Genomic DNA, 25,156 nt, shown 5'->3' on the forward strand with positions numbered 1-25,156 from the left:
AAGCCTAATCTTTGGAGAAATAATGAAATAGAACTATATGCTTAGCCTACTAGAAATGTATTACTCACTGAAACCGATGTCTAACTGTGGAATATATCATATTTAACTTCACCCTGTAAAAGTTAGGTGCAGTCTTACTGGAGTTAGAGACTCAGGAAATACGAGCCAAATTTACGAGGATCAGATGTGATAGCAACCAAGTGAGGTTGGCTCTGAAGTCAAATGAGATTTGAGCTGCACTAGAGAAGGCACAGTCTTTGGGAGCAGGGAGGAGAGAGGGTGACTTACTATATGTGTTCAATATAAGCCCTCTAAGTATGACAAAAAGAGATGATGAAAACAGAGGTGGGATTAACAAATAGTTGTGTACTCAAGGGGGCAGGTAGTGGGTTCGACATATTCTGCACATCCAGACCACATCTGGAGTCTTGAATTCCTTTCTGGACATTGACCACATGAAGCATGCCAGGTCAGGATAAATGGAGAAGCATCCAGAAACCTAAGCACCTGATGAGGCATTTGGATTGGAAAGGAGAATAATGGAGAGGCATTTCTGAATGGTAGTCAAATCAAACCATGCAGGGGGGATGATCTTCTGTAGTTTCACAGCAAGAAGAAAGCACCTGACTAGCATTAGGAAAGCTGTGTCCCAGGCCTGGCTTTGCGGGGACCTCGCTGTAATGCTATGGATGAGTGACTGAAATGCTCCCAGCCTCAGTTTCCAAACCAAGAAGTAGAGGAGAATTTGATGGCAGATAAAGCCATTTTTAAATAGAAGGTGCCCATCTCTCAGGAGCTGTATAAGGAAGCTGGACACACGTCACTATTGGCCTGTATACAGGCAGGGAGCAGGGTGTATTTAGGCTCATGGTACTAGTTGGATGGATGGAAGACTACTAAGATCCTATGATTTTATGACTCGGTTCTAGAGAGCAGGGGCATTTGTGTGTTCTGTGCAGTACTTAGCACCTTAATAAATTCTACATAATTATAATCATAGCCTACTTTATCTTGAGATTTAGGGACATGAAAATACTTTTAAATGCACTATTTATTTAAATAACTTTGCTGAGTGGTTATGCCTACAGAATCACACAATGTATGCAGATGGGAATGGGAAGACAGTCTACTTCTAAGAAACCTGCTGATGACAGTTTTTATCATAATTGGGAAAAGGGTGGCCTCTCTGAGTGGCAGGAGTCTCGAGTCAAAGCCACCTCATTCTAACTCATTACCAGTGATTCTCCAAGATTAAGAAATGTTATGGCCCACTGTCGTGCTTCATGATCTTATCCATGAAACACAGCACTCCCTTTGGCTTAGAATGATACCTTACCTTATTTTTCTGTAGAATCCATAATGATTGGGCTACTTTGCTGACATTGATATTAGACATGAGGATCCAGGAGAAATCCTTGGCAACATTAATCTAGGGGGCAGTATAACCTAGTGGTTTAACATGCAGATGCTAGAGCCATACCTCCCTGGCTCAAATTCTGACGTCACCACCTCCAGCCGTATAAGAGAAAGCAAGATACCTAAGGTCCCTGGTTCCCGGTTTAGTGACCTTGTACTTAGAGTAGGGATTAAATGAGATAATGTATGTGAAACAATTAGTGCCTGGCACACAACAGACCCATCAAATGTCACTGTCATTATTATCATCATCACTAAGCTGTATGGTACAGGATATCAAGAGTTCACAAAAATAAGACATGGGGATACCTCTAAACCTAGAACATGAGCCTGCGCAGGTGTTCCTAAACTCACCTGCACAGTTGAAGCCTTCCTCCAGGTTGCATGTCCTTGAGCAGCCGTCTCCACTCAGAAGATCTCCATCGTCACACTCTTCCCCCAGGTTCCTAGAAGGTAAAAACAGACATATCTGAGTACATACATATAGAAAATGGTTTCTCTTTCTCACTACCATCATTTTAACTTCTTTTGCATATTAAAAAGTACATGTATGAATGATTTCACATATACATAGAAAATAAAGAACAAAATAAATGAACAAACAAAACAGAAGTAGACTCATAGATACAAAGAACAGACTGATGGTTGCCAGAGGGGAGGGGTGTTGGAGGCTGAGTGAAAAAGGGGGAGGTATTAAGAGTACAAACTGGGCCCTAGCCAGTTTTGCTCAGTAGATAGAGCATTGGCCTGCGGACTGAAGGGTCCCGGGTTTGATTCCAGCCAAGGGCACATGCCCGGGTAGTGGGCTTGATCCCCAGTAGGGGGGCATGCAGGAGGCAGCCTATCAATGATTCTCTCTCATCATTGATGTTTCTCTCTCTCTCTCACTCTCCCTTCCTCTCTGAAATCAATAAAGAAATATATATATTTTAAAAAGAGTACAAATTGGTAGTTACAAAATAGCCAAAGTACAGTGTAGGGAGTATAGTCAATAATATTTTAATGACAATGTATAGTGCCAGGTGGGTACTAAAAATATCAGGGGGGAAGGACACTTTTTAAGTTAAATAATTGTCTGACCACAAAACTTATATAAAATAATATTGATTATCAACCATAATTGAAAATTTTAAAAACTGCAAGCTGGAAAAAAGTGGGAGCTAGGAGAATGCTTACTTACACACACACACACACACACACACACACACAAATTAAGTATACAGACAATCATAGAATTAAGCAATGACAGTTGATTGGCATGTCTGGTGGCTCAGAAACATCTAGAAGACCCATGTGAGTCCTAATGGTGTTTCTAGTAAGTTGTCTTGAGCTAGAAAATGCCAACCAGCCTGTTATGAATGAAATCTGAGAAGTAGTGCAGTGGATTTGGTGAGGAGGTAACTGCTTGTGATGGGTGGGTCTGTTTTCTGTTCATTTTTATCTATTTCTTTGTTTTCACTGTTTTGTTCCATCTGTATGCAGTTGTTGTTAGAGTTAAGATTTTGTAGGAGTGAAGTCTGTCTATATACCAAGAGACTCAGCAGCCAATTGCAGCCTTCCCTCAGTCCAGGTATCTCTAAGGCTGTCTCACTCCCTACTACCACTTCATGGCAGCTAACATGTATTTCAGGGCAGAAACATACAGGATGGGACAAAAGTAGGTTTACAAATGTTCCTATCCCATCTAATAAAAGAGAAACATGCAAATTGACTGTACCTCTGCTATGCCCACAAACCACGCCCATCAGCCAATCAGGAATGAGTATGCAAATTAACCCAAAGAAGATGGTGACTAATTTGCATATCCAGGCACAGAGCGAAGACTGAAGACAGCGTAGAAAGAAGCCAAGCGCTGCAGAAGGGAGCAAAGCTGCAGAGAAACAAGCGGGGAGGCGGCAAAGGGAGGGAAGCAGGCGGGGCGGGAAGCAGGCTGGGCGGCCGAGAAGGGAGGAAGCAGGCGGGGCAGCGGAGAAGGCCACAGGAAGCCCTAATCTTGCAGGAATCTTCCTGTAACAGGCCTCTAGTCCTATATAATAAAAGCCTAATATGCAAATTTCCCCCTCAGGCAGTCGTTTGACTATGAGTTCGACTGCTCACTATGACATGCGCTGACCACCAGGGGTCAATGCAGAACATGGCAGGTGTCAGCTATGTGCTGCGACCTCTTGCTGGCTACCTGGGGGTGATGGTGACGGGACAGAGGTGTGGTGAAAGTGCCGGGTGTCTGCCAAGCTCACTCTCACTCCCCCTGCTATCCTGCCCTGGACTACAGGGCTCATGTGCTGGGGAAGCCCCCCATGCTCAGGTGCCGGGCACCTGCAAGGAGCCCACCCCACACCCGCATGGCCTCTTCCAGGTGAGCTGGGCAGCAGCTGCCGGGACCACAGGGGTTGGTCAGGTTCCCTGTGGGTTTGCCCTGGAGCCGGTCTGTGAGGCTGGCCAGGAGAGAGCGTGCTGCCCGCCTGGCTTCCATGCTGCACCGCTGGGCAGCCCAGAGGCCCACACTGTGCCCTGGCCCGTGGCATCTGGCCGCACTCACTGCATCTCTGCGTGGGGACTCGGGCGCCGTGACTAAGGTGGAGGGGGGTGCACAGGGGCTCAGGGGCCCATGTACTGCCCAGGGCCCAGAGGTTAGCTGAGACCTGCCCTTCCATGGCAGACACTCGTGCTTTGATTGCCGGCCAGGCCTACAGACTGTACCTGTACACAAATTCCGTGCACCGGGCCCCTAGTGGAAAATAATCTACACTAATAATAGAATAAGGTGCAAATTGACCATACCTTTGCGACGCCCACCAGCCAACCAGGAGTGAGTATGCAGATTAACCCAACAAAGATGGAAGGTTAATTTGCATACACAGGTGCCGAGCAGCTGGGGGCAGGGCAGGACACTAGCATCGTCGCCATGGTGACAATGCAGGTGTTCCGCACCACTCCAGCTGTTCCGGGCCTCTGGGCAGCATGGGAAGGCGGAAAGGTGGCTCCGGGCCAGAGCAAAAAGATGGCTCCTACCGGAGCGAAGGCGGTGCTGGCAGCCAGGGGAAGGAAGGCCCATCCTTGCACGAATCTTCGTGCATCGGGCCTCTAGTACAACAATAAATAAATAACAATAAAAGAATAAACTCTGTTTTTTGCATACTAACAACCGTAAACTAACTTTTGCCCCACCCTGTACTGGGAGAAGAAAATTATCATTTTTGTTTTGAACCTCAAAAGCTGATACAATGAACAACTAAATTTGGATTGAGATGTGGAAGTTAGGTTAAAGTGAGGGGTACATGAAGCATGTTATGGGAATAAAATAAATACACTTGGGTTAAAGCAACTTTGAAAGAACCAAGATTCAGCTGTTGTAAAATAGACTGAGGGTTACCATTGTTTCTCCTTGATTTTTTATCATGTCAAAAATGGACACACATTTTAACTCAGTAGGTAAAGGGTTTTGGAATGCTCAAGTTTTTCAGACCCAATTCATCACTAATAGCTACAACCATTGTTTAAAGTATACCTCCTCAGTGATGAACTGAAGATTAAGTAATTAGACATGAAAATGCTTTGAAATAAATTAAAAATATGATATAAATGCAATTGTATAATAATCATATTTTAAATGGTAAGTTGTAAATGGAGAGAAGATAGATGATATATAAAAATAACATAATTAAGGAAATTAAGGAAATTTCAAGTTCATTTTCATCTTGAAGATACTCTAAACAATATAAGTATATTGTAGATACTCTCATGTACTACTGCCTAAATAGAAATATGAGACCCATATTATGTATACTTTTCAATTTTCTAGAAGTGACATTAAGAAGTAAAATGAAACAGGTGAAATTAGTTTGAATAACATATTTCATCTAGTCCAAAATATTGCATTATCAATAATTAGAAAATTATTAATAAGGTACGTTACATTATTTCTTTGTATTCTAGGTCTTTGAAATCTGATGTCTATTTTTCACTTACAACACATCTCAATTCAAACACCTAATCTGTTTTCAGATTTCTTAAAATCTATAGTTGAAACAGTAGATTCACCTACCCAAATTGCTCCAGAGAAATTTAAAGTTTTTCAAATAATTGAATCAATTTTTGTTTTTTAAACTGACTTCAAATAACTTAAAGTTTCTTAGTTATAATTGCCACATTTCAAAGGCTCAGCAGTCACTCTGGCTAGTGGCTCCCATACTGGGCAGCACCCGCTGAATGAATACTGCTCGCAACTGGTGGGCCCTCTGCAGCCTTTGTCTTGGTCGTCTTATTGATCAGTGGTTCCCAAAGTGACAACTTTCAGTTTTTAATAACAAAATTTACTTAAACTAGAGTCTGAGCATGACTTCTTGGGGACCTGTGATTCCCTCAGAATGAATTTCTCGAGTTTTAAATGGTGGATTAAATAACTTGCAATGGCTCCCTCTTGTTTTATGTGTAACTGGGAGCCTCCAGCTGAGACAAAGCAGCTATTCAGAGACATCTTCCTGCTGGATGGCAGAACTAAGTGAGATTCTTTACAAAGAGGGAATATAGCATGAGCTTAAAGGAACATTTTGATAAAGAGCAGTGGGAGGCACAGTGGCCAGGCAGGTACTGCCTCAGGTGAAGCTGCTTCAAGGCACAGGAGAGAATGTGCAATACCAAGTTAGGAACAGGGACCTTCACTCCTTTTGCCCAGACCCCCAGGCAGATGTGACATCGTGGGATCTCAAGTCAGCTGCCATCAGAGAACAGCTGTAGGGAGGCTACAACATAGGACAGAGTGTTTTGTTCGAGGAGGGCTCCACCTGGGTAGCAGTGGGGACCATGCACCCCAAACACCTCCATTGGTGCGCAGCAGACTTAAAAAGAGGCAGACAGAGTGGGGAACACATCAGCCAGACTTATTCTGTGCACAGGCGAGGCTTCCCCAGGGAGAAATTTGATTGTGGTGGGGAGGGGAGAGAGGAGGCGGCATGCAGAGACTGAGTGAGGCAAAAGTTGGCAGTTAACTAGTGAGGTTTGGGTATTCAAGTAACCTCAATCACCTCCATATATTACTGAGGTCTGGGAACATTTGGTGTTTATACTTCTATGAAAAGCAATAGGCTTACACTAAAACCTAAGGAACTTAGGAGACTGAGAAGATAAACAGTATTCAGTAATTGCTAAATGATGGGGTGGGATCCCAAGAGAGGCTATGGAATTGATTGCTATTAGGGCTTCACGATACAATATATTTTCACCTGGTCTAGGGAATTAAAAATAGGCTATGTCAGTGGTCGGCAAACTCATTAGTCAACAGAGCCAAATATCAACAGTACAACGATTGAAATTTCTTTTGAGAACCAAATTTCTTAAACTTAAACTTCTTTTAACGCCACTTCTTCAAAATAGACTCTCCCAGGCCGTGGTATTTTGTGGAAGAGCCACACTCAAGGGGCCAAAGAGCTGCATGTGGCTCGCGAGCCACAGTTTGCCGACCACCGGGCTAGGTTGTTAGCATGCAAAATCTAGGACAAATCAGGGTTTCCTACTCCCAGCAGCTTGTGTACATGGCAGGTGATGTCAGAGGAGCATCCATGACAGGTTGATATAGTGTGAACATTGGGACATGGGAGTTTTCTGTGCTAAATTTGGGAAAGTTTTAGGCAAACTAAGTGAATTAGTCCTCTAGGTTGATATTGAAAAAGGGCAGCAGATAAAGGAACATAGAATGTTAAGAAACCAAAAGGGGAATTCCACCTTTACATTGGTGATTTTATAGAATAGCTTCAAACTACATTGCATGAAGGTCTTCTAAGGGTCCAATAAATGGCACTCAGAAAATTAGAATGGCCTTCCTCAGATCACACCGCTAGTTAGGAGTGACAGGCCACTGATCCACAAGTATCCTCACATCCCCTTGTAGCATCATTTGACAAGTAACCTTCTTCCCTACAAATGCCTTCCCTGGACCACAGTTGTTCTCCGAAACCTGAAAAGCCACCCACCCACCCCCTAGAGTCAGCCTGACCCCACAATCTCAGTATTGTGGGGTCAGATCTAAACAAATGTGGGTCCCTCCTGAACTATGCAGGAATGTGAGTGACCTCACAAAATCACTGCCAGGTCTCAGAGTGCCCTGTCACTTCCTTTTCCAAAACAAGTCCCACTGAAACTGTAGGCGGACCCTCCTGCTCAGAGCACAGGTCCTGCTCTCACATTCCCTTGCACCCAGCACTCACCTGGCCACCTTCCCATCTCCGCAGTAAGGAGCTCCATGAATGTGGCTCAGAGGCGGCGAAGCTTCTCCCAGCTCTGCTCCTGCCACAGCTTGAACTTGGTACTGATACACCTGCCCAGGTGTGACCTCCCTGTGGAAACCAATGGGCTGTGACTACCACGTACCGAATGTTTGCAGAAGTTTAAAATAAATGTTATTGGGAGCATGAATGCTAAACACATGCAATATTTTCTGAAAGCAAAGACCAGGGCACGCAGTCTCCCACAGCAGCAGAATCTTTAAAACCATATTCATTTCGGTATTTCCAGTGCATCACACACAGTGAGTATGCAGTAAATCAAGGCCGAATTAACAGTGAACTAACAGTCCTACAAAATGTAGGAGGATGGGCCCTGACCGGTTTGGCTCAGTGGATAGAGCGTCGGTCTGCGGACTGAAGGGTCCCAGGTTCGATTCCGGTCAAGGGCATGTACCTTGGTTGCGGGCACATCCCCAGTGGGGGGTGTGCAGGAGGCAGCTGATCGATGTCTCTCTCTCATCGATGTTTCTAACTCTCTATCCCTCTCCCTTCCTCTCTGTAAAAAATCAGTAAAATATATTAAAAAAAAAATGTAGGAGGATGGTATTTCCAGTGTATCTTTACCATGTTAAAAAGTAACACCAACTATTGAAAAAGTAGTGTATTTGCAAAGTAACCAAAGAAAGGGAAGACGAAACTTCGGCGTTCGTGATCAGCAAGGCCCTTTTGTGGATTACAGGTTTTTTTGTTTGCTTGCTTGCTTACTTTTGTCTCTTGAGAAAATTCTTGTCTTGGGTACACTGAATCCATAGGGAAAGAGGACTGTCTCCTAGGAGGTGAGAACACCTTCCATTATCATTTTGGGGATGCAAGAAACTCCATAATTAGAAATGCGTTCAATTACTCCCCACCTCTGAACCTGTCAAAATACACACACTCCAGGTGTGGAGTTGTATCAGTTGGCAGCAGAGATGGAAGGAGTCTACCAGGCTCTCTCCAAAGTCCACGTGCACAGACAGGTGGAGAGCATGAGGGAAAGGACATTTAGAAGGGGAAGGGGCTTGACAGGGGGGCTGCTGGTTCCAGAAACAAAGTCTTCCTTCATCTTAATGTAGTGCAGTACCTGCCCTGGAAAACTACTGCCAGAGTCCAGGTGGGCTGGTGGGCTGGGAGTGCCTTGAGAGGTAGGATCTCAAAGGGTTGTTAGGACTCCCACGTGTGGCCATTATGAGTGTCCTGCCAGGACCTTCTCTTTGCCACCAGGCTCTTCATCTCAACCACAAAGCGTCACCCTCTCACTTGATGCTGCCACCACCAGACAAGAAATGTCATGAGGTTTCAAAAACACTGTTAAAAAACTCTGTACTGGCTTTTAGTTATCCTATATAATAAAAGGCTAATATGCAAATCGACCAAACGGCGGAACGACCGGTCGCTATGACATGCACTGACCACCAGGGGGCAGACGCTCAACGCAGGAGCTGCCCCCTGGTGGTCAGTGCACTCCCACAGGGGGAGCGCTGCTCAGCCAGAAGCCAGGCTCACGGCTGGCGAGTGCAGCGGCGGTGGCGGGAGCCTTTCCTGCCTCTGTGGCAGCGCTAAGCCATCAGTCGGACATTCCCTGAGGACTCCCAGACTGTGAGAGGACATAAGCCAGGCTGAGGGACACCCCCCCACCCAAGTGCACGAATTCCATGCACCGGGCCTCTAGTTTTAATAAAAAAGACATCTAATATTACAGACTTTTACATTTCTAAATTAGCTGTCTCTGGGGAAGCAATCGTCTCATGAGAGTGCCAGGTACTTTCAAAAGCAAATCAATCCTGGTGGCTTCCCTTTACAGAGAAGTTTCTGTTGGACTTCTCATCCAGGAACGCATAAGTCTGACACTGTGCTATGGCTGGAAAGGGATGGGGAGGGGGCCCCAACCTTCCATGATGCGACTTGGTAAAAGGCAATCTGTTACTAAGGAAAGGAAACCAAAATAAGACTTGGTCAGAAAATTAGATTTTAATCCTGAGACAACCACTAACTAGCTCTGTTCAAACAAATCACAGTTAAGCTAGGTTTTCTCATCTAAAGAATGTGATACTATTGACCTTAAAGAATGTGTATGAGCCTGTGTGTATGTGTGTGTGTGTGGGTGTGTGTGTGTAGATATTAAGTTAGATAATGAGTGTCATGTTAACTGCCCAATTAGAGAAGCTCAAAAATGATATTCTTTTAAAATTCATCCCATGATCTATCCTCCCATTTGCATGAGCTTTTGGACCATTTCACTGTCTTCTAGTTCCAATTTGGAGAGCAAGTAGGGGAGGAAACTGTAGGAAAGCTCATCAAGGTGAACATTTATCTCTACTGTTTTGTAGCTGGGGCAGATGGCTCAGACTCCTCCCATCCCAGATGTGCCCCTCCTCAGTCATGTGACTTCGCTGTTCCTTTCATTAATGGATAAGGACTCACCTGCTACCCCTGAATCAGGAATTGACTTGCTTTGGCTACTGGAACGTTATCATGAGTAACATAAGCAGATGCTTGAAAAATATGAGGGTTTGGGGGTCTGCACTCCCTGCTGCTGAAGACCCTGCCACACCCAGGAGGAAAAGCCCAGGCCACACCTACCTGGCAATGAGGGATTGTGTAGAAGGAGGCCTTGCGTTTCCCAGACATGCCAGCCACCTCCATCAAGCCTCCAGTGTGTGCACGAGGCCGTCCCGAGTCATCTAACCCCGGCCAAGCCAGTACCTCTGGGGACACCCAGCCAACCCATAGAAACATGAGAAATAGTGTTTGTTGTATTAACCCACTATGTTTCGTGACTGTTTCTAATTTGGCAAAATATAACACCTCTGATAAAACTTGTTTTACCCTGAGTTCTGCCCTTAGGGGTAGGGAGAATTTGTCTTTGGTGATACCAGCCTCCCACTCTAGACACTGAACTCTTTTAATCCAGTGACCTCATCTTAGTCTGTGTCCCTGCACTGGGCACACAGTGCCGGAACACAGTAGAACTCACTAAACGCAGAAGGCCAGAAGGAAGAGTAAGAGGAGAGTTGGGAGAAAAGGAGAGAGAGAAAGGAACAAGAAAAAGAGAAAGCATGGAGTGCACATCATGGGTGGCCAGAGACCGAGAAGCACCATGGTTTAGAAAGCCCCACTTCCAAACTCACGTGTCCGTGAACTTCCTGTGAGGGTGTGTGGCCACGGCAGGTAAGCCACTGGTGAAGGGGGGTTCCCGGAGCACCTGGTACCGCAGGGGCCTGCAGCCAGAGCACAGAGGGCTGTGGGGCTGAGACGTTAGAAGGGCAGCATCCACCTCCAGCCGTTCATCGAAGGTATAGACCTTCACCCCCAAGACCTTGCCGTCGACGTGCAGCTTGATGGTGAGTGGGGTGTCACAGAACGTGTCCAGGGGGCCCAGGTGCACAGACTTCTGGTGTTCCAGCAAGATTTCCGTGTCAAAGAGTGCCTGGGAGGTGTCCACAGAGAGGTAGGTGACCCACAGGGTGAGGGCGTCAGCGTGCACTGGATGCTGGAAGAGCAGCTCCAGGCTGCAGCCTTCCACCGGGCAGGGCACCGTCATGTTCATGTGGTACAGGTGCAGCTCGGGGCTCCAGGCCTGCAGGCTCGGCTCGCAGGGCTGGTCCACATCGGGGGGCCCTGGGGGAGGTGGACAGAAAGATAGACCTATCAGGCACGGCCATCGTAAGTCTGCAGGTGAGTAGCCCATGGTGGCAGCCAGAAAGAAGTGTGAGGAAAAAGAAAACTTTGAACAAATTCCTGCAGAAGCTGGTCAGCTGAGTGGGTTAGGTCTCAGGTACGACTGAGGACACAGTTATAACAATTCAAAAGTACTGTGTCTCGATCCACGTCTTCTACTTGGTGTCTTTTAAAAAAAGCTCCAGTGGAGCCCTAGGAGTCCTGCAACTCAGATGCCAGGGGGGAGCCTGAGGCTGAGGGGGAGGAGGAGGCCCAGGGGGGAGCCTGAGGCCAAGGGGGAGGAGGAGGCCCAGGGGGGAGCAGAGCTGGGCGGAGAAACTCAGTCCCTGTCCTTGTGCTTAGTTTGTTAATAATTTAGGATAGATTAATGCTTCTGATGTCCTGTTTTATTTGTAAATAAAGCCAATGTCTGCCTCACTCTGACACCACACTGTTTAACTGGGCTCCACAAAACTTTCATCCCCAAAGGTGGCGCCTTTGCAGCCATATGCTTGGCTCAGGTCCATGGGAGCATGCAGGTTGCTGCACGGAGAAAACGGCAGGCAGGAGAGAGGACACTTTTTCTTGAGTGGAAAGCAATGGAGAGTCAGTAGCCAAGCAAAATTGCATTGGTGAAAAAACAAATATCGCAAGTAATATAAAGGCCGGCTCTGTGGGAAAAACCTCCATGAGATGGTTTTCTTTTTTGTCACATGGGGGAATTGCAGAAAAAGTGCTAAATCAGGAATGAGCAGAGCTGGGCTCCAACTGGTGCTGTGTGGCTGTGGCAGGTCTGTTTAAGCCTTGATCTCCTCATTTATAATATAAGTACTATTTAACCCGTTTTACTAGTTAGTATGGAAGATTTATACAATGTTCCAGAGGAACATTTGCAAACTACATTTGCAAAAATAGAACTAGGTAGCCCTTCAGAATTTGGAAAATAAACAATATGACAAGCCCAGAGGAAACATGTTCAAATGTATGTGTGTGTGTGTGTTTGTGCGTGCGTGCATGTGTGTGTGTTGTTCTGTGTGTGTGATGTATGTGTGTATTACATCTTATGGGCCTTACTATTTTTTGCCTATATTGTGAATCCATTCATTAATTCATTCATTCAACAAAAATGTACTGTGTACCTCTTTTACACCTAAAACTAATCTAGGTATTGAAGGTAGAATACTGAACAAGAGAGGTAAAGGTCTTTCCTCATATATTTTACAGAAGGGTGACAGGTGTAACAATAAATAGTAGAAGGTAGAAGGGTGATTCCAAGTGGTAATGACATCTTTGAAGAAAAGTGAAGGAGCATAAGGGGCTAGCGAATGATGGGGTGAGGCTAGGGGATATTTTAGATTATGGGGACAGGGAAGTTGTCACCAAGAAGACGACATTTAAGCAGAGCATATGGCTGGTTCACATTTCTATTCCCCATAGAATTTAGAAAGTAGTTGGTGGTCAATAAGTGTTCCTTTAGTGTCATTAAATAGGTTTTGAGCATGTCTGTAAATATATGTGTTTGTGTATGCTCTGCTGATGATTCGATTACTTTCATTGTGTATATTGCAAATATGACTTGGTTCTTCACCTTTTCAAAGCAGAGGAAGACCAGTATTTCTTAGCACTATTTTCTGATAATTGTTTCAAAACACTAGCAACTTCTTTGGAAGTGACCCCTAATGCAGCAGCATATGTTAGAAAGTTTTTATTATAATCTCATATTCAAACATGACACCAAGGCCCTAAAAGTTGACCTGGTTTGCCTGAAGACACAAAACAAGGAACCCAGAACTTCTCATTCCTTTCATTTCTACCTGATAACTTTAAATTAAGAGAAAAAGTTCAGGGGCAGAGAGTTAAATGGGCACTAAAACACCAGCCCAGGACAACAACAAGGCCAGAAACGGCCTTATATGAAAGGCCAACCTCTAAATAGCCCATGCAATGCCAACATAAATTTTATAGCTACTTTCTGTTCTGCCCCGGAATCTCTTAGTTGGAAGGAATCCTATAGGAACAACTGGATAAACTGTCCCCCTCAAGCTTTCTCCCTGAGGCTCCTGTCGTCTGAGGAAGTGGGAGCCCAAGGGGACAGCTGGTGGGCAGTGTCAGCTCCTAGGCCAATGTTCTCCATTTGTGTTGTCAGAGTCAAGCCTGCAAAGTAACTCAAACAGAATCTTGCCCAACATATCTTACTGAGTAGCTTTTAGGATCTTAACAAATACAAAAAAAAGAGAAAGAGGGTAATTAGATAAACACAGAAGATGGAGAGGATGGAGAAGTTAAGCCAGTGATCAGGTGCTAACACTCATGGACCAACATTTTCTGGACTTGAGTTGCGATAACATTCATGCTCTGATTTGTCTGAGAGGCATGTGAGTGAATATATAACTGAGAAGCTGGGGGAGAGACAGGAGAAGGGACAGCGAAAAACATCCCCCCTCTGAGAGCCCAGCTTAGATTGTAGCCAAAGCACAGCCAGTACCAGCGATTAATAGACTCATAAAATGGCAAAAATGAGAATGCTCCGCTTGGAACCCCTGGAACACCCCACACCCACCCAGACTGGCTCAGCCCGTGTCTGAGTGTTCCCTGCAACGTGTTCTCCATTCCTCTCCTAGGAGTGAGGGACAGGTGGGCTGGCACTGTCCTGCGGCACCAGGTGCTATAAGCACCTGAAACACCACGTAAGAGCAGTCGCATCCTGAGGTCACCTCCTGCTTTAGCTGACTTCCCCACCCCTCTGTCTTCCATGCTGACCTTGGCCTCACCACAGCCACTTTAAGCACGTGTAGGACATCTAACACACAAAGGTACCAGGGAGTATGTTTTCCAGCAAATCACACACACACACACACATTCACACACATGTGCATGCCACCTCTCCACCCTCCACCTCCACCCCCATTCTCACCAACCACCAAGGTTAAAGGAGAAAGCCATGGTCCTTACCCACTGCCTCCTCTGGAGTCCAGTACCCTGAGGAGTCGCATACCCGCCGGGAGGAAGCCGTGTGCACATACTGACGGAATGTCCCATCCTCCGTGCAGGCACCACACATGCTGCCCGGGACCCTGGAAGATGAGGGGGAATATGGGGAGACTCCATCAGATGGCTTGGAGAGCCAAATTCAGGAGATCTTTGCGGATGGGGAGTGGTAATAGGTTGTGAGACCCTAGGGGAAAATGGGGAACACAACTATTTCTTATCTCATTTCCTTCTTGTATGAACCTCATCTTCATAAAATTCATAGTGACATGAAAAATCTTGAGGTTAGGAAGCAGAAGAACCTAAACCCTAAGGGAGGCCTGTGGAGATGCATGTGGGCAGCTCCATCCTCAAGCATTCAACACAGAAGACTGCACCTGCATCTTCCAACATAAAACCCCTTCCTATGCTGACTCTCGATAAGTCACCTGAAGACCCTGCATTCCTCCAGCTAAAACAAACACTGATTTTTAGAGTAAACTTTTCTGCTACATGTGGACTTATGCTTTAAATCCCTACTTTTACTCACATGCATAAAAGTACTATGAAATGTAATGCCCTGGGCTCTCCATCACCTGTGGGGCTACAGCTGAATTCCTTACCATGATCCAAGGTTCTTCATGGGACAGTTCTTTCATGAATTTTATGTCCCCATCACAATAAACTAGCCACCATCCCACAAATACATCATACCCTTCACATGGGCTCGGTGAAACATGTTGTTCTCTCTCCTGCCAAAAAGCCTTTGCAACCCTCTGTGTTTAGCAAACTCCTACATACCTTCAAGGCCCATTCAAATGTAACCTTGGCAGAGGCACTTAGTCTGACTCCTCTGAGTGGCCTGCACTCGGTCCTCCGGGCACCCCCTGCACACTGGCTCCTGCCATAGGGCATCACTCTGAGGTATTGATAATCCCTGTCCCCACCCTTTCTCCTTTGCCTGTGAGCAGATCCAGACGGAGCTCTGCTCTCTCTATGCCCAGCCGTCAGCACAGGGACTGGCCACAGCAGTCTCTCGGGGGGGCACAGGGGGGTGTGTGGGCATACCTAAGACTATTCAGAGCCTAGGAAGAACTCTTCAAGCACCATATCTGGGGTGACTGTGAAAAGCATGGACAACAACAGCTGAATAAGGAGGGGCAGTCACTCCAGGAAGCTCATCTATGATACTTTGAATCTTTTTAGGAGCCCAACTGTGAACACACATCTGAAAATGGAGGTATGGAATCAAGGTCTCTCTGTAAGGAGGGGAAAAGCAACACCTGGTAACATACTAGAAACTAGTATTATTGAAGGAGGGTCATAATTATGCTACCAACCCCTCATATACCAGGCATGGTGCCATGAGGTGCTTTTCATAAATTATTGCTCATCCCTGTAAGAAGAAGCCTGTTTACAAATGAGGACCCTCAGGCTTAGGGGAATTAGGCAAATGGCCTAAGGTCACAAATTCTTCAATTCCTATAAGCCAGTTCCCAAACACCACGAAGCGTCTAAGACTCTGGCAAGGTAACGGGGTCGTTAGCTCCAGCCTCTGCTGCAGTCAACACTGCGTCGGTGAGGACACAGCTCCAAACCACATTCCCCTGATGCACTTGGCCCTTCCGGGGCGCCGCCGAGTGCGTGTTCAGGCTCCTTGCTGACCTAAGGACTCCAAATACCCACTGGGAGGAGTGAAGTAAACAGAACTCCCAGCGTGACACAAATCGCTGGGTGTGTGACGTGCATCTCCCCGGACACACGTGTGGGAAGGCCTCAGCATTGCGGCCACTGGGCTGGGAAAAGGAAGCAAACACTGCCTTTTCTGCCAACAGCCTCGAGGCGAGCCAGCACTGATGTCTGCATTATCGCAATGTCTGTACCAGAGTGAGAACGGGAAGATTAAATTGTTTACATGTGTTACATAAACGGATGTAAAACTCTGGTTTACATGCCCATGCGGACTCACTGTTCAGCCAGTCCACCCCAAACTGCACAGGCAACACATGCAGAAGCGGATTCTTACACACATCACAGGGAATGAGCCGACGCACAAAGGGAGACCCTGAGCGCTGTGGTGCTGGGACGTCAAGAGTGCTTTATAGGCCCTGGCCAGGTGGCTCAGTTGGTTGGAGCATCATCCCATATGCCAAAAAGGTTCTGGGATCGATTCCAAGTTGCACATACGGGAGGCAATTGATCCATGTTTCTCTCTCACATTGATGCTCCCCCCAGCCCCCCGCCCGACTTCCTCTCTAAAAATAAATTTAAAAAAGCATATCCTTGGGTAAGGATTAATAAAAGTGCTTTATAAAATTGTGGGGTCCAAATGATGTCATCAAGGTATCAAGGACAGGTGGCAAGATCCCAGAAGGATGGGATCACAACTTGGAAAAATGATTCACCTGCTCTGCCCCATCCTTGTGTCTCCCTGTCCCCTTCCCCCCCTCCCAGCTCTGGGGAAAGATGGGGCACCTGGAAACATGCTCCAGGGACAGCCAGCATCTTGGCTGGGCCTGACACCGAGGGAAAGTGCGACACAGAGAGGGCGGTGTCTACCTGATAATGAAAAAGCCCTAAATGAAAAGAGATAATATATTCCATGTTCCCCACTTCTGAAGTTTCACTGGATGTCCCCAAATTCACCTCTGTAGTTGTGGGAGCTCGGGCAAGCCCCAAGTGCTTCTCTATGCTTCAATGTGTATGTCGCACTTACACAGCAGGAGTATGCTTACTATAAGGACTAAATGAGGAAATTACAGGTGAGATGCCTGGTGCAATGCCTCCCACACAGAAGAATCAGACAGACCACAGCCACTCTCGGAATGCAGTGGCAGGATTGGAAAGTGGAGGCCCGCACGAGTCACAGGTGGGGTTCTCATCCTTCTCGTTAAAACACATTCATTCCCCCATCCTCCCACCAACTGTCAGAGGTCATCTTTTCCTACCTTCTCTCCTTTGGACAAAAATGTCCCTAATGTTCATTTATACCAATATGTAAAGGACAAATAAAAGCTAATTTAGGTAGAATGATTCTCTTCAATAGGCATGTATTAGGTGTCTACTGTGGCAGGCCAAGGGACAAAGATGCAAAAAACAGATGCTCCTGCCCCCAAGGAGCTGCCAGTTGAGTAGGGCAGGCATAAAAATGAACAGATAATGACTGCTCCATGAGAGGGAAGCCATAAATGGGGCAGGCACCAGATACACTTAGAGGCAGAGAGGGCACCAGATGCCCACATAATCCAGGTAAGCCCCCGATGCACAGCTTGTAGGAAGCCTGAAACCCACCCACTCACCCCCAGAACTGACTGGAAGAGTACAGCTCACTTCCCTGCCCCCAGCATCACTGTGCAAGTAGCAGCCTCTGTGCCACCTTGCACTGAGAAAGGCTGACCTTGATCAGATTTGTCAACGTCATGATAGCTCCTGGCAGCCGGCCAGAAGTGACATTCCGCAGGAAACATCTGCCAGGCCCCTCGCTGAGGAGTAAGCATGGGTGCTGAGGTGTGGAGCCAGGGGCTTTGCTGCAGAGATGGGAACTGGGCAGCCCGCACCCCCTCCAATCTGGGACATCCCTCTCACAATCCAGGACTGCTGGCTCCCAACTGCTTGCCTGCCTGCCTGCCTGTCTGATTGCCCCTAACCACTTCTGCCTGCCAGCCTGGTCACCCCTTAGCCATTACCTGGAGGAGGCAGTGCTCAGTGGCTGCTCATGTTCACAGCTCCCACTGGGGTGCCCCTGACTTCACACCCTCCCCTGGTGCAGAAGCCACAGAGAAAACAGGCCAGCTCCACCATGGCAAGAACCTCTCACCTGTCATACATGACTCCACTAATCGGAGGCAGCCAGTAGATGGTGAGGGACGTGTTGGACTGCCCAATGACCATGGGTGGGATAGGAATGGGGGTGGGCTTTCGGCTTTGACTCCATTGTTGATACACAAGGTCCAAATAGCAATGCATTCGGGCCACTTGGTTAGGGGTGAAGCTGTCAGTGCAGTCATCATCTGCGGGGACAAAAAAGGAACAGGGGAGATGGAGGTGTTAGCCTGCAAAGTCCACCTCAGTGGGACAAGTTCTGCCTCATTCATACCTGTGTTACCAGCCCCTAACACAACACCCCACACTTGTTAGGCTCCATAAACACCTGTTGAATGGATAAATGTATTCTGTTCCAGAAAGTGTCTGTGCTGGAAATGGGAAAGAGAAGACAGAGAATAGTACTTGCTGTCTCTAAACCTGGCCATTATCTTGATGTTGGGTTGGGCCAGGTGGGCCCAGGGGTTCAGGGCTGCTCTAAGTTGACGGCTGCCTATTTGGGGATCCACAAGATGGCAGTGTTTCAGCATATGGCCTTTTTATTCAGGAACATTTGTGGAGTTGCAGGCACCTGCTCTATGCCCAGTGACTTTGGCCAGGGTTAGTGAATATTCAGTGGAGATGCTCAAGGGGAGACAGAGCCTAATGTCAAGGAGGCAGCAGGACTGAAACTGTGGTCCCCACCTCACTTTTTCAGAACTGGTAAAATCTCCCTATTTGATTCCCGCCCACCCCCACCCCCACCCCCGCCCCCCCCGCAGCGGTAGAAAGGGAGTTAGTTAGCTTAGTTTCAGGGCCTTTTATTTTTTAACATTTTAAATTTTATCTTTATTTTTTTTTATTTAAAAATTTTATATGTCCTTATCCCCCCAATACTCCCCCCATCCTCCCCACTCATGCCCTCACCCCCCTGTTGTCTGTGTCCATTGGTTAGGCTTATATGCATGCATACAAGTCCTTTGGTTGATCTCTTCCCCTTACCCCCACCCTCCCCTACCTTCCCTCTAAGGTTTGCAGGTCTGATCGATGTGTCTCTGTCTCTGGATCTGTTTTTGTTCATCAGTTTATGTTTTTCGTTATATTCCATAATGAGTGAGATCATGTGATATTTATCTTTCTCTGACTGGCTTATTTCACTTAGCATAATGCTCTCTAGTTCCATCCATGCTGTTGCAAATGGTAAGAACTCCTTTTTTAATAAGAGCACACCAGTCAAACACTTACCCCTGATGCTTCTTTTAACAAAAAATATTTTTATTGAGTTTTGGAGAGAGAGAAAGGGACAGGGAGAGAGAGAAATATTAATGTGAGAGCACAATATTGATCAGCTGTCTCCTGCACACTCCCACCTGGGGATCAAGCCCACAAGCAGGGCATGTGCCCTGACTGGGAATCAAATAAGCAACCCTTTGGTGCACAGGATGATGCCCAAGCAACCTAGCCACATTGGCCAGGACTGCACCCTGCTTCTTAGATGTTTCCTCTGCCCACTTGAAAAGCAGGACTTAAACAGCTCTGCCCTCTGCAGCCCACTGTCTGGTTGCTCTGCCCTGGCAAGGACCACTGTGACCTTGTTCAGGGAAGAAGGGAGGCTGGTCCTTATAAATGTGATGCACCAGAATTATACACTGAAATGAGACTTGGATAAAAATTTATTGATCACCAACAGACAGGACCAGCTCACTACCTCTTCTTCCCTCCAAAGGCATAGCAGGGTTCTATGGTTGATTTACTTTTATTTTTTGGATAGTTCTAGAACTTATCATCAAACAAGTCCATGGAACTTATAGAAAAATTACCTCCTTCCTTCAACATTGGAGTAGGTCATTAAATCAAACCTGTCCTTGATTTTAGTAATAAATGATAAATTTGAGTCCATTATCAGGAGTAATACTGTATTACTTTTGGCCAGAAATGAGGAAGGTGTCAAAGGACAAGGAAGAAGCATAATCCAGGATAACAAGACCAGACAATACAGTTGTTCCCAAGGCCAGGAAATTATTTTTTAAATGAGATGGCATCATTTGGGGGAGGGAGATAATCAGCACTTGTCTAGTGTTGAAGAGAATCCGATACTTTAAATTAACATAAAATGAAAAGATTTTCTGAGCTTAAAATTAATGAAGGCCATTTTCTTGACCAACTTCAAAAATAGTAAAGAGCCACCTTGACCCAGAAACCTCTTCCCCATAACTATTAGATTCTTTCCAAGTAAATGCCTAAGAACATGGACAAGAACAGGAATATTCAGGTTGTAGAAGTCAAAGGCAGCTCAAGAAAGCTTTTGGTTTTGCCCCTTTTTCCAAATGTCCCATGTAGAAGTGTTTTTCATCTCCAGTGACAGAAAATCTAGTCAATGAGACTCCTACATATCTCAAAATTTCTTTAAGTTCTTCAAAGACATAAAGAAAAGAATATTTCATGATAAAATACTTCAATGCTCGGGCATAAATGACTGCCTGAAAATCCTCTCCACCTCCTGCACGTCCACCCTCCCAGCCCCCAAACTCCCCGCATCATCTTCATTGAAAGCAAGCACATTGTGCCGAAACCGGTTTGGCTCGGTGGATAGAGCGTCAACTTGCGGACTGAAGGTCCCAGGTTCGATCCCGGTGAAGGGCATGTACCTTGGTTGTGGGCACATCCCCAGTGGGGAATGTGCAGGAGGCAGCTGATCGATGTTTCTCTCTCATCAATGTTTTTAACTCTCTATCCCTCTCCCTTCCTCTCTGTAAATAAAAAAATCAATAAAATATATTAAAAATTGAAAGCAAGCACATTGAGACTGTGATACCTGTATAGCTCATGTAGTTACTGAATGGAGCCCCCAGAAAGTGGGTAAAGCCGCAAGTGTCATTGGTAGGCTCCGGGTCCTGGCACAGCTTACTCTTGGGAGTGGGCGCAGTGTCGGCACAGAGGTCTCCTGTGTCCATGGAGGGCACTGTCTCCCTGCAGGGGTCATCGCAGGATTCTCTTTCACTGACCCCTTTGAAGACATGGTAGAGTCCCAGGACATGCCCCACCTCATGGACCATGATGTTGGTATGGCCAGGCATTCCGTAATAGGCTGGGTTGAGGACAACGCCACCTGTAGTAGAAGGTTTGGAAAACATCTCTGAGCATTTAAGGAATGGCAGCCCTCTGATCCTTAGTTATGTCTTCTCATAAATTAGCAAGCGTTCAATGTCAGCCTCCAAGGCAGGGGTGGGGAACCTTTCCCTGCCAAGGGCCATTCGGATATTTATAACATCATTTGTGGGCCATACAAAATTATCAACTTAAAAATTAGCCTGCATAACACTCTTAATGCACAATCCCCAAACAGGAGAATATAGATTTAACAAGACAGTGCTTAAATTCTAATGAAAAACATAAGCCTTTTAACACACTTACTGATAGTAATATTTTTTTATTCCAGAGAGATGGGACTTCTTCCCGCAAATCATCTGCATGCAACACATAGTAATGAGCTTGCTACCATATGTGTGTTAGATAGAATGTTGCATATGCTAATTTAGGAGGAAGTGCTGTGTACAACAATACTCATTAAGGAAAACTCAGAGGTCCTGGGCCTCTTACAGTAATTCTGTCCCTGAGAGTCTGAGTTTAGGGAGCCACATTGGACTGGAACTTAAGGAACTGGAATGCAATCCTGACATTAACTCGCTATAGGACCATGGCTCTGCCCTTGGACCTTCTGACTCTCCATCTATAGAATGAGGGACTAGCAGGGCTCAACCCTAGGCTCCCTTCCTGTTCTCACCCAGGGCCACTAAGAGCTAACATGCAGGACTGCATGAGACAATCATAAATATCATGTGAAGAAATGTGTGTTACTATGGACTGTCACCACCTCGGCCTTGTAATATGTGTTCCAAGATTTCCATGTCCCTGGAGCTGGTGGCGAAGGGGAAGAGCTGGGAAGGAGCAACGCAGACATTCTGCTCTCAGATCTGCCCTGGGTTTTCCCAGGAGCCAGATTCACTGCCTAGTAATCCTCATGGCCTTCTCTCTACCACGTTGTCCCTTCCTTCCTCTCTCCTATGGGATCAGGCAGAAACCAGCTCTCTGACATCCCCCGAGGGGTCCCAGATTGCGAGAGGGCACAGGCCAGGCTGAGGGACCCCACCCTTGCACAATTGGGGCCAGGGAGGGACACGGGAGGGCTCCAGGGTGTGTCCGGCCCATGTTGCTCAGTCCCAGCAGGACCCCTGCAGCAAGCTAACAGTCGGAGCGTCTTCCCCCTGGTGGTCAGTGCATGTCATAGCGAGCAGTTGAGCGGCCTTAGCATATCATTAGCATATTATGCTTTGATTGGTTGAACGGATGACCAGACACTTAGCATATTAGGCTTTTATTATATAGGATTAGAGGAGTGGGTCCTAGTCATTCACATACACACACACACACACACATTTCATGCCAAAGTTTATGTGAAGCATAAAGGCTTGCTGTCCAAAATCTAAAGACAAATGTGAGAACTTCTTTTCATGAAGAAGGAACAAGACATGGTAAATAATAAATAAAAACTGAGTCCACCAAATGGTCGGACCAGGGAGGGTCTGAGGACCTGGGAACCCCACCTTTCAGGGGCCTGTGTACTCCTTTCCCAGGAGCGACTTCATAAGAATAATGAAATGACAGCACAATAGCCACTTTCCAGGACTATTTTATATTAATACTAGAGGCCCAGTACAAGAAATTCGTGCATGGGGGGGTGGGTGTCCCTCAGCCCAGCCTGCATCCTCTCCAATCTGGGACCCCTCAAGGGATGTCCGACTGCCCATTTAGGCCTGATCGCGGACTGCTGGCTCCCAACCGCTCGCCTGCCTTCCTGATTGCCCCTAACTGCTTCTGCCTGCCAGCCTGATCACCCCCTAACCACTCGCCTGCCAGCCTGATCAATGCCTAACTGCTCCCCTGCCAGCCTGATTGCCCCCAACTGCCCTCTCCTGCCAGCCTGGTCACCCCTAACTGCCCTCCCCTTCAGGCCTGATCACCCCCAACTGCCCTCCCCTGCAGGCCTGGTCACCCCTAACTGTCCTCTCCTGCAGGCCTGGTCCCTCCCAACTGCCCTCCCCTGCAGGCCAGGTCACCTCTAACTGCCCTCTACTGCTGGCCTGGTCGCCCCCAATTGCCCTCCCCTGCAGGCCTGGTCCCTCCCAACTGCCCTCCCCTGAAGGCTTGGTCACCCCTAACTGCCCTCACCTGCAGGCCTGGTCACCTCTAACTGCCCTCCCCTGCTGGCCTGGTTGCCCCCAACTGCCCTCCCCTGCAGGCCTGGTCTCTCCCAACTGCCCTCCTCTGCAGGCCTGGTCACCCCTAACTGCCTTCCCCTGCAGGCCTGATTGCCCCCAACTGCCCTCCCTTGCAGGCCTAATCCCTGTGAACTGCCCTCCCCAACAGGCCTGGTCTCTCCCAACTGCCCTCCTCTGCTGGCCCGGTCACCCCCAACTGCCCTCCCTTGCAGGCCTGGTCCCTCCCAACTGCCCTCCCCTGCTGGCCTGGTCTCCCCCAACTGCCCTCCTCTGCCGGCCCTGTCACCCCAACTGCCCTTCCCTGCTGGCCTGATTGCCCACAGCTGCCCTCCTCTGCAGGCCATCTTGTGGCAGCCATCTTGTGTCCACGTGGGACGGCCATCTTTGACCACATGGGGGAGGCCATCTTGTGTGTTGGAGTGACAGTCAATTTGCATATTACTCTTTTATTAGATAGGATTCAAACCAACCAGCATCACCTCCTGATGCTGCTACCTATACTTTCTTGCATTTTCATTGTCAGCAACATGATCAGGTGCTGAGGGTTACTGGAGGGTCCTTAAGCCACCGTTTGGAAGCCTCTTTCGCATGGGATGGACTTTGGAGTGTCCAGGGCTCCTTTGGCTATGGACACGCACTGGAAATGTACTGACCCTTACCTTTGGGAATATTCCTTCAAAGCTCTCAAGGCTATTTTCTGATCTGTTCAATGGTAATAACAAGTGTTTCAATCTCAAAGGGTTATTATGAAGATTGAAGGAGTAATGTAGACAAAGAAGTATTTTGCTTATTTTTTAGGACAAAGTAATTCAAGGTGTGTACTGGACCATTCAATATTACTATCTAATCTAATAAAAGAGTAATATGCAAATTAACCATCACTCTGCTACACCCACAAGCCACGCCCACCAGCCAATCAGGAGCAAATATGCAAATAAACCCAACCAAGATGGCTGCAGCCTCAGAGAGCAGGAGGGAGGCTTGGGTTTCCCCGGCAATGGAGGAAGCCAAGCTTTCCGCCTGCTCTTGCCGGCCTAGGCCTCCACTCAAGGCTACAAAGTTTCAATGATAGAAGATACATAAACCCAAACAGAAATGGCGGCAGCCACGGAGCTGGAAAGAGCAGGAGGCTAGGGTTGCCCCCGGCGATGGAGGAAGCCAAGCTTTCCACCTGCTCTTGCCGGCCTAGGCCTCCACTCAAGGCTACAAAGTTTCAATTATAGAAGATACATAAATCCCAACACAAATGGCTGCCGCCACGAAGCAAGCAGAAGGCTTGGCTCCGCTCCAGGCTACAAAGTTTCAATTGTAGAAGATAAATAAACCCCAGATACAAGGGCCTCCGCTTGGGTCGCCAGGGGGCGTGGCCAGCCTGCACACCACCACAGGCCCCTCACCCAGGCTGCCCCACGCCCCAGGGAACCCGCACCCTGATCCAGGACACGCTTTAGGGCAAACCAGCTGGCACCCACCCATGCACCAGGCCTCTATCCTATCTAATAAAAGAGTAATGTGCAAATTGACCATCACTCCAACACACAAGATGGCTGCCCCCATGTGGTCAAAGATCCTGCCCCCATGTGGACACAAGATGGCCACCACAAGATGGCCAGCAGGAAAGGGCAGTTGGGAGGGACCAGGCCTGCAAGGGAGGGCAGTTGGGGGTGATCAAGCCTGAAGGGTAGGGCAGTTAGGGGTGACCATGCCGTCAGAGGAGGGAAGTTGGGGGCAACCAGGCCTGCAGGGAAAGGCAGTTGGGAGGGACCCAGTCCT

At 47.3% G+C, this 25,156-nt stretch overlaps 1 protein-coding gene across 2 annotated transcripts in view; it reads right to left on the reverse strand.

Annotated features, from left to right (window-relative positions):
• PAPPA2 (pappalysin 2) overlaps positions 1–25,156 on the reverse strand; it is a gene marked incomplete at its 5' end in the record, with an annotated part of 214,968 nt that overhangs the window by 101,377 nt on the left and 88,435 nt on the right. For both annotated transcript variants that reach the window (XM_080648252.1, XM_080648251.1), the window contains 6 exons: positions 1,771–1,862; positions 7,620–7,748; positions 10,808–11,297; positions 14,289–14,410; positions 18,121–18,313; positions 20,920–21,213. In XM_080648252.1, coding sequence (XP_080504378.1) covers positions 1,771–1,862; positions 7,620–7,748; positions 10,808–11,297; positions 14,289–14,410; positions 18,121–18,313; positions 20,920–21,213 — 1,320 coding nt within the window. The remainder of the gene's footprint in view (positions 1–1,770; positions 1,863–7,619; positions 7,749–10,807; positions 11,298–14,288; positions 14,411–18,120; positions 18,314–20,919; positions 21,214–25,156) is intronic.

This window comes from Plecotus auritus, assembly GCF_963455305.1.
Source record: "Plecotus auritus genome assembly, chromosome: 12".
Lineage (NCBI taxonomy): Eukaryota > Metazoa > Chordata > Mammalia > Chiroptera > Vespertilionidae > Plecotus > Plecotus auritus.